We start from the raw sequence: 9,735 nt of genomic DNA on the forward strand, positions 1-9,735 counted from the left end.
AAAAACCATAGGATAAAACAACGATAATAACATGTAAACAGATAATAACCACAAAGATGCATTTCCACAAACAATCCAGAGACTCAAAAGAAGAGTTCAAACAACATAGTATTCATATATTGAATAGTACTAATAGAGCATACCCATTACATGCCTGATTAAACCAACAAACTGAAACAGAGAACTAACAACTCCCAAAACAATTGTTTTTATGCCCCGATTGTTATGTAATTTTTTTTCTTGGTTACAAAATTATTTGCGTGAGTTTCTAATGGGCTTTGAATTTTATATTGTATGAACTCAAATATAAATATTTGCGTGGGTTTCCTGCTATGAATTTTATATTTGCGTGTGCTATGAATTTTATATAATATTTGCGTGGGTTTCCTATGAATTTTATATTGCCCAACTATGAATTTCCTACACTATGGGGGCATATGTGTGAGCAATGTCTACTTGCAGGCCCAAGTCCCCCCGTGTACTCATAGTTTAAATCCAAGTCCTCATTGCAAGAGATCAATTATCTATCACAAGTAAGGGAAGAAAAAGTAAAAGGGACAAACAAAGTAAAATAGTAAATTGAAAAGATGGTCTTAAGTCTAAATACACTAAAGAACACCCACTGTAGAGAAATCTATTATATGGTCTTGCACTAGGTCATTGAATTTCAGTACAAAAACATCAAATCCTAGGTTCTCTGATCAAAGTTTCTTTAGAAGAAAGGAAACGTACATATGGGTGTTGTAGGGACTTTGGAATATCTTTCTAGTTCGCTAAGCAAAGAACCATGAAAAGAGCAAGAAAAATAAACTATTGCAAACTGGGAACTTATGGTCGGGTATGGATGTGTGATGGGTGTGAGCTTAAAGTTAAGAAAACCCTCTCTTCACTTAAAGGTATCTCTACTACTTAACCCCTTAAAATGTATTTGCATATATAAAAAATAAGATATGATACATAATATGGTTGTACTCAAAACAACAAACCATATGATAGTGGGTATAGGTTAGAATATAATAGGTAGATTGAGCAAATAGTATACTAACACAGGCTATTGTATACGAAACTGACATGTAAGGACTAGGAAGCATAGGGACCGTGAATAGGACATATACTCACCATCGAAGCAGAATTTAGGGATCTCCTGGTGGCAAGAATGGGATGAGATTCGCATACTCCCAATTCCAGTCAAGTAAAAACAGACGAATTCCCAATCTTTGTCTGAATGAGGGAGATTCAATACTTGCGTGGGTTTCCTGCTATGAATTTTATATTTGCGTGTGCTATGAATTTTATATAATATTTGCGTGGGTTTCCTACTATGAATCCTAAAACCCTAAACCCTAAAAAATATAAAATTCATAGTTTCTAATATTTGCGTGGGTTTCCTATGTAACCTGCTATGAATTTTATCTCTCAACTCAAATATTTTGAACCTGCTTCAAATGAGCCTGAATTTCAAAAAGAGATATTTTGTGTGCCAGTTCATATTTCATCTATTAAAACCCACAGTTGCCAGAAACAAGACATGGGTTATTCTTTGTTTAAATATTTCAACCCATTCCAACATGAACTCTAGAAAACCCTATCCACGCTATCTAACTCAAAAAAAAAGGGAGTTAGATACTACTAACAATCTAACAATCCACAAACCAATGCTGACAATGGGTAGCTTTAATCTTGTTATATGGGATGATAACTGGACGGTTGTTACATCAGATGGGAGTCTATACAACTTACCCGAGATAGATGGAGTCAAAATTTCATCTCCAATCACCAAGGAACAGCCTAGAATCGTGACAAGCAAGAGCATAACTTGAGCCACTTTACTTTTCTCCAGCTTTTCTTTTATTTTTTGGGCTCTCCTTAACTGGTTTGATGGTGTATCTACAAGGAAAACTAAAGGTCTCGTACACTAGGCTTAAGATATTTTAGCATAACAAGTTCAGTAATGCCTAAGGTGCTTGTTTGGCATGCTTCAACAGCACATACTTCTCAGTAGTGTGTGTCAGGTGTACATGGATGGATAACCAAGAAAACTTATTTGAAGAACACAAGATATCAAATAAAAATCGAAATTTTTCGTTGTATTTCAAAATAAATATCATACCTTTGGTTATAACTGAAGCAAACTAGCACCGAAATTACTTGCAGTTGTGGATTAAACACCTAGAGCAGTGTGAAAAAAAAGCATAAAAGTGGAAATTAGTTAATGAAAATTAACAGACCCGTATAAGAAGAAGGAAAAGGAAGAGAAAACTACTGGATGTCGGTGGCGGCAGAAGTGTTTGTTTGGTTGAGAGAGAGAGGCGTTGGAAAAACAATAAGAGGGGATGAAAAATATAAGAGAGAAGAGAGAAGAGAGAAGAGCGCGATTTTTTCTTTTTTCCCTCTCGCCCAAAATTCTAATTTTGGATTTTATTTAGTTTCTATTATCTTTTTTTTTTTTTTTTTTTTTTTTTTTTTTTTTTTTTTTTTTTTTTTTTTTCCGCTAATCTAGTTTCTATTATCTTAATAACCTTTACGGTTTACTGCCAAAACAAAACTTTATAAATACGTTACAAATTAATTCTCAAATCGGGAAAATTAACTAACACATTATTTGCAATTTTAACGCTAAATAAACGTTAGGAACTTAGTTATGCCTAAAAAGCGTTAGTAAACAAAAAAAGTGTGCGTTACTGATTTTCTGTTTTGGTGTAATGACTGCAATTAGGCGTTGTCCAAAACTGGTGGCTACTGCTCTACCTTTGGTCCAACATCGCATGGTTTTATTGGGTGAACAAAAAGTAGAGTCTTCTTATAAACCACATGGTGGTTCGAAGAAAGGAAGAAAATACAAGCATCATCAGTATGAGACAACATTGGCGCGTTTAAATGCTAACTACTTCTGCGCAAATCCGATATTCACCAACCACGACTTTCGACATCGATTTTGCATGGGTCAGTCATTGTTCCTTCATATCTTTTATAATCTTCAACACAATGTACCATATTTTAAACAAAAAGTTGATGTTGCAGGTAAGTTTGGTATTCACCCAAAAATCAAAAAGTAATTGTTGCTTTATGAATGCTTAATTATGGTTCTCCAGATATGGATGACATGTTACATATTGCTGAGCTAACTGTTCATGAAAGCATGTGCCATTTCTGTGATGAAATTATTAGATTTTTTGGGGATGAATACTTGCGCAAACCAAATGCTGGAGATATTCAACGCTTCTCAAAGAGTCGGAGGAACGCGAATGGCCTATAATGCTAGGAAGCATTGATTGTATGCACTACCATTGGAAGAATTGCCCATCTTCGTGGCAAGGGTCTCACACTGGCCATGTACGTAAACAAACAATGATCCTGAAGGCGGTAGCTTCTCGTGACACGTGGATTTGCATGCATTTTTTGGAATGGCAGGTTCTCACAATGATCTAAATGTACTTGACCGGTTACCAATATTTGATGATGTAGTCAATGATGAAGCTGTTCCTTATAACTACACTATAAATGGCCATCATTATGATATGTGCTATTACTTGGCTGATGGTATTTATCCCCATTATGCCAACTTGATTCAGACGATTTCTAAGCCAACTGTTGGACAAAACAAATACTTTGCAAAGAAGCAAGAAGCTGTTATAAAAGACATTGAGCGGACATTTGGTATATTGCAGGCGCGTTGAGCTATTTTAGCGAATCCGTGTAGGTTATGGTATTAGGAGACCATGGCTACGGCGATGAGGGCTTGCATCATCTTACACAATATGATTGTGGAAGATGAACATGATGCCAATATACCGCAGTATATTCCTTATTATGAACCTCCAAGTAGAGAAGGGGCAATTAAAGATGAATGCCACTTTGTTTTGTCTCGTTGAGGAACTGGCGTTGATCGGGTTCGTTCATCAGTTGTTCATGATAGGTTGAAGAATGACTTGGTCGAGCATTTGTGGAGTAGGCGTGGTTAACGTTGATTCTACTTCATTTGGACTTTGTTTTATTTATCGTTTTATATGTGTTTGTGTTTTATGTATTTGTGTTCTATGTTTTATGTTTTATGTTTATTTATTTTGTGTGTCTTTTTAAATTCTCCTGTTGTATTCCGTTATTATTATTATCAATAAAGATTGATGTTTGCGTATCAATTTTATATTAAGGTATATGCAAAAATAATTAATTAACTAACTCAAATTAAAGGAAAACTTCAATTATTAAAGTACATTCTAAATAAAATCAAAATACAAACTCAAATTAAAGTACGTGCTAAATTGAAATACATAAATAGAAAGTAAATCCTTTATAACTCATCATCATCACCAAAAGACCCCTTTGCGCTACTTCCACTGCTAGCACCCATGCCATGAATTCGATTCTTCATTTTTTGTATAATTTCCACCTTTTTGAGTTGTAGGAATTCACGCTCATATTCAGGTAATCCATCTAATTTCATTCATAGTAGTTTACTATCATTTTCATCCTCTCGAACTCAAAGTGCATCTTTCTTCAATTGAAGTTTCTCTCTTTGGATTTTGAGCTTCTCACGTTCGAGCTCATGCTTCTTCGGTTGTCTTTGAGCTTCCAATTTATTGGCTTCTTTTGTGGTTTCAGAAAGATCCACAAGAAAAGCATCAAGTTTCTTAGCAGATTGCTCAACTTTAGAATAACTTTTTTCTTTCTTTTTTTGCTTTATTCTCTTTTATTCTTTCTTTCCAATTGGCCTATCCACAAAAGCCTATCAACTTGATGTGGATTATAATTCAATTGTTGAATTGTTGCACTTGATATTGGAGTTGATGAACCTTCTTCCCCATTGTTTGATTTCGACTTTTTGTTAGATCGTATTTCATTTCTCAATTGTAGTCTCCTCCATTTGGATCTTTGGTCTTCATTAGCCATTGTGGATTTGTGGTTTAGTTGAGTTTGTGAAAACAGTAAAGAGTTTGTGAGAGTATAGAGTTTGGAGTGCATGAAGTTATAGTGCAAGAATGAGAAATATAGTCGTTTTTTGGCCGTTTTTTTACTGTTTTTTCAATCAGAGCATGCTGCTTTCAATACACCGCGCGGTTTTATCAAAACCGTGTGGGCCTGATTATAAAGTCCACGCTGCTTTGAAAAAACCGGGCTGTAGGATCCCATAATTCAGTAAAAGCCCACGCCACCGGTGTTCGGTTTTGGGTAACCTGCGATGTACATTTGATACAACACCAAAGGCAAACACCAAATTGAAGCCGATTTGGTGTTTGGTTTGTTGTTTTTTTTTATTTGAGGATTCTCATTTTAATTAGAAGTGCTATATTTTTCTTTTTCAATAGGGGAGGAATTTCCATTATAATAGGATAATGATTCCCGTTTTAATTAGCAGTGCGAGAATTTATTTTTCCAATAAGGGAGGAATTCCCGTTTTAATAGGAGATGACGTGGAATTTTAATAGAGATTGGAAAATACTCTTTGTGGGAGCTTTAATTTAATATTAAGATATAAATAGAAACGGGAATTCCTCCCCTATTGAAAAGGGAAAACCTAGCATATCTAATTAAAACGGGAATCCTTCTCCTATTAAAATGGGAATCACACTTCTAAATTAAGTAAACTACTAAAACGGGATCTCTCTCCCAATTAAAAAACAGGGTTTTAAAACTTAATTAAAACAATTTATTAGAAATTAAAATGGATTTTTAAAACTTAATTAAAACAATTTATTAGAAAATTAAAATAGGTTAATGAGTAAAACGGGAATCACAATTTGTTAAAAAAAAATTATATGTATAGTTATGATTGTAGAACGTACAGTTTTCAAACGAGTTTGTGCGTATGCACATGCCTACTTTCTAGTATCTTAATATTAAAGCTTCCACAAATTGTATTTTTCGAGCTCTATTAAAATTCCACATCATCATCTCCTATTAAAACAAGAATTCCTATTTTTGTTGAAAAGGGAAATTCTAGCACTTCTAATTAAAACGAGAATCACACTACCAATTAAAATGAGAATTCCTCTCCTATTCAAAACAGGAATCACTATTCTAAATTAAGCAATCTCTTTAAACAGGACTTTTTCACCTAAATTAAGTCAACAGGTTCCCTCGATCCCCGACCCCTACTAATGTGTTATTAAAGCTTCCAGTTAATGGGTTTTAATCAATATAAATTTCCGGTGCATATGCATGTGCATACACAGCTAGGTCTTAATATTAAAGCTTCCACCAAAGGTATTTTTCGAGCTCTATTAAAATTCCACATCATCATCTCCTATTAAAACGGGAATTCGTCTCCTATTGGGAAAAAAAATAAAATCTAGACACTTATAATTAAAACGAGAATCATTATCCTATTAAAACGGGAATTCCCCACCTATTAAAAAAAAAAGTATAGCACTTCTAATTAAAATGAAAATTCCTACTATATTGAAAAGGAAAATTATAGCATATCTAATTAAAATGGGAATCACACTTCTAAATTATGTCAACTATTAAAACGGGATCCCTCTCTCACTTAAAAAACAGGTTTTCAAAACTTAATTAAAACAATTTGTTAGGAAATTAAAACGGGTGAGCGACTAAAACTGGAATCACGATTTGTTAGAAAATTTCTATATGTATAGTTATGATTGTACATCGAGCAAGTTTTCAAAAGAGCCTGTTGTGCATATGCATGCATGGGCCTACTTTCTAGTACTTATGAATTGTCTATTGTTGTAGATTTATTTTCTTTAAGAATTTTATTTGTTAGAATTAAATAGCCTTAGAGAGAACACCACACTAACCAAAGTAGATTGAATAATGGAGAGAATGAGAGAGAGAAATCTTATTGATAAAAGTGTGCCTGAATGGGAGGAGGTTACCTTTATATATAACTAGGTAACCTCCTTTCCAAGATACAATGATTACCATAATGGAAGCATATGAGGAGGTGCACCATATGGGCTCAATGGTAGGCATCCATATAGGCCTATGGATTTCATAACACTCCCCCTTAGATGTCCACCATTATTGTGGAAATTTTGGTGGATGCATCTTTTGTAGCATTCTTCTGGATGCTCTATGACTATCCAATGACAGTTGCCTCATTAAAACCTTGCTAAGGAAAACCCAGTGAGAAAAACCAAAGCGAAGGAAAAAGAGTACAACATTACTCAGAATCATTGTAACTTGTTTAATACTACCTCATTAAAACCTTTACTAGGAAAACTCAGTGGGATAAAACCTAGATAAAGGAAAAGAGTACAGTGCATATGTTATGGGACACATTTTTTAGGATGCTCCCCCTGTTCTATTACTCCCCTTGATAAAGACAAGTCTTTATATGACTTGGTGGTGAACTCTACGCATGCCGATCCCATATACAAGCTTTTGAAATGTATGTTTCGGTAGTGATTTAGTAAAGAGATCAGCAAGGTTGTCACTGGAATGAACTTGTTCAACCTTAATCTGCTTCTTCTTCTTCTTAAGCTGGTGAGTGTAAAAGAATTTTGGCACAATGTGTTTTGTCCTATCTCCTTTTATAAATCCTCCTTGAATTTGGGCTATACAAGCTGCATTATCCTTATAAATAATGTTGGGAACACCTGTTATAGAAGGTAATTGATAAGAACTACGAATATGCCCAATTAATAACCTTAGCCATACACACTCACGACTAGCTTCATAAAGAGCTAAAATTTCAGAGTGGTTAGAGAAAGTTGCCACTAATGTTTGTTTAGTGGAAGGCCAACAAATGACAGCATTACCACTAAGAAATACATAATCTGTTTGGGAGCGGCACTTGTGAGGATTTGACAGAAATCTTGAATCTATATATCCCACAAACTTGGAACCTTTAGAATCCTTTAAGTAAAACAAACCTAAATCCATGGTTTCACGTAGATATCTTAAGACATGTTTTACGCCGTTCTAGTGTTTTTACATCATTCCAGTGTCTTTTAGTAGGCACTGAGCTGTACTTGACTAACAAATTTACAGAAAAAGAAATGTCCGGTCTAGTGCATTGTGCTAGATAAATTAATGCACCAATTGCACTCAAGTATGGTACTTTAGGACCCAATACTTCTTCATTTTCTTCTTTGGGGCGATATGGGTCTTTCTCTATGTTCAGTGACCAGACTACCATTGGGGTACTTAATGGATGTGCCTTGTCCATATGAAAATGTTTCAAAACATTCTCTGTGTAATTGGTCCAAGGGACTAATACACCATTAGAACTTCTCTCGATCTGCAAGCCGAGACAAAGTCTTGTTTCCCAAGGTCTTTCACCTCAAATTCCTTATTTAGGTATTGAGCAGTTATCTCGAGCTCTTCTGGAGTTCCAATCAAATTTATGTCACCCACATAAACGGCTAGTATTGCAAATCCATTTAAGAATTTCTTTATAAAGACATGTGGGCAAATTTCATTGTTTGCATACCCTTCATTTGACAAATATTCACTTAGACGATTGTACCATAATCTTCCGGATTGTTTCAAACCATATAATGAACGTCTTAGTTTGATTGAGCACGTACTCCTTGATTTTGCTTCAGGCAAACCAAATCCTTCAGGGATTTTCATGTAAATATCTTTGTCTATGCCCCCATACAAGTAGGCAATTACTATATCCATGAGTATCATATCTAAGTTTTCAGAAACTGCTAAACTTATTAGATATCTAAAAGTTGTAGCGTCCATAACAGAAGATTATGTTTAATTTCTTCATAATCAATCCTAGGTTTTTGCAGAAAACCTTGTGCCACAAGACGTGCCTTATATCGAGAAATTTTATTTTTCCCTCTTTTCATTTTCGAACAAACGCCCATTTGTAACCTAGAGGGTTAACACCATCTGGGATTTGTACTATAGGTCCAAATACACCACGTTTATTGAGAGACTCTAATTCTGCCTTGATAGTAGCTTCCCATTTTGGCCAATCAGATCTTTGTCGACATTCTTTTATACTACGTGGTTCAGTTTCGTCATTGCCCTTGGATATTTTAGTAACTACTGTATATATATGCAAATATGTCATCGATGGTCATATCCTTTCTGTCCCACACTTCTCTCGAGTACGCATGAAATATTGAGATCTCAACATTTTCTAGTACCAGTTCCTCTTCAAGGGTTTCTATAGTTAATTCGTTCATAACCTCTACTGGGGTTTTAGAGGAAGTGGGTGTTTCGCGCATAACCTCTTCTGGAGCGTTTTGCACAACTTCTTTTAAAGTATTATTGTGGCATAATTTTTTAGTAGACCTCCTCTTCCGGGGAGCTGAGTCTTTGGAGCCTATAGGTCTGCCACGCTTCTGGCATGCAACAAATTCATTTGCAGCTATATTCAGATTTTGTCCAACGAGAACATTAATCTTAGCAGGTGTATTCATAGCTGTTCTACTGGAACATGTGACCTAGTTACTTTTTTCTACATCATTGAATGCATCAGGCAATTTATTTGCAATTTCTTGTAGATGCAATATTCTCCTAACCTCATATTCACACTTAGGAGTTCTAGGATCTAGATGAGACAGAATGGGAGTATTCCACTTTAATTCTTGTCATTTTTCAGGAACGGGTTGTCCTGCTAGGACAAGACGTTCTTCAAGAACTTTCTTATCTCCCCCTAACAGCAAGAATACTGTCTCATCAAAATACGATCCATACATTTTTAGAGAAAAACATAGAAAAATAAATAAATAAAATAAATTAATGTAACCTAGACAATCACAGAATAATAACTAATTCATTATAATTCCAAATTCAAAATAATATCGAAAA

At 34.7% G+C, this 9,735-nt stretch overlaps 1 protein-coding gene across 1 annotated transcript; it reads left to right on the forward strand.

The window, feature by feature from the left end:
• Nucleotides 1–2,702: 2,702 nt before the first annotated feature.
• Nucleotides 2,703–3,256, forward strand: LOC147490217 (uncharacterized). Its single transcript, XM_086574829.1, has 2 exons — nucleotides 2,703–3,021; nucleotides 3,093–3,256. The coding sequence occupies exons 1-2, from the start codon at nucleotides 2,703–2,705 to the stop codon at nucleotides 3,254–3,256; spliced, it is 483 nt and encodes a 160-aa protein (XP_086430955.1).
• Nucleotides 3,257–9,735: the final 6,479 nt, after the last annotated feature.

Source organism: Coptis chinensis, chromosome 7 (assembly GCF_015680905.1).
Source record: "Coptis chinensis isolate HL-2020 chromosome 7, ASM1568090v1, whole genome shotgun sequence".
NCBI lineage: Eukaryota > Viridiplantae > Streptophyta > Magnoliopsida > Ranunculales > Ranunculaceae > Coptis > Coptis chinensis.

Coding starts and splice junctions, on each gene's coding strand:
- LOC147490217 (XM_086574829.1), top strand. CDS start 2,703: ATGACTGCAATTAGGCGTTGTCCAAAACTGGTGGCTACTGCTCTACCT. Junction 3,022..3,092: donor ACAAAAAGTTGATGTTGCAG/GTAAGTTTGGTA, acceptor ATGGTTCTCCAG/ATATGGATGACATGTTACAT.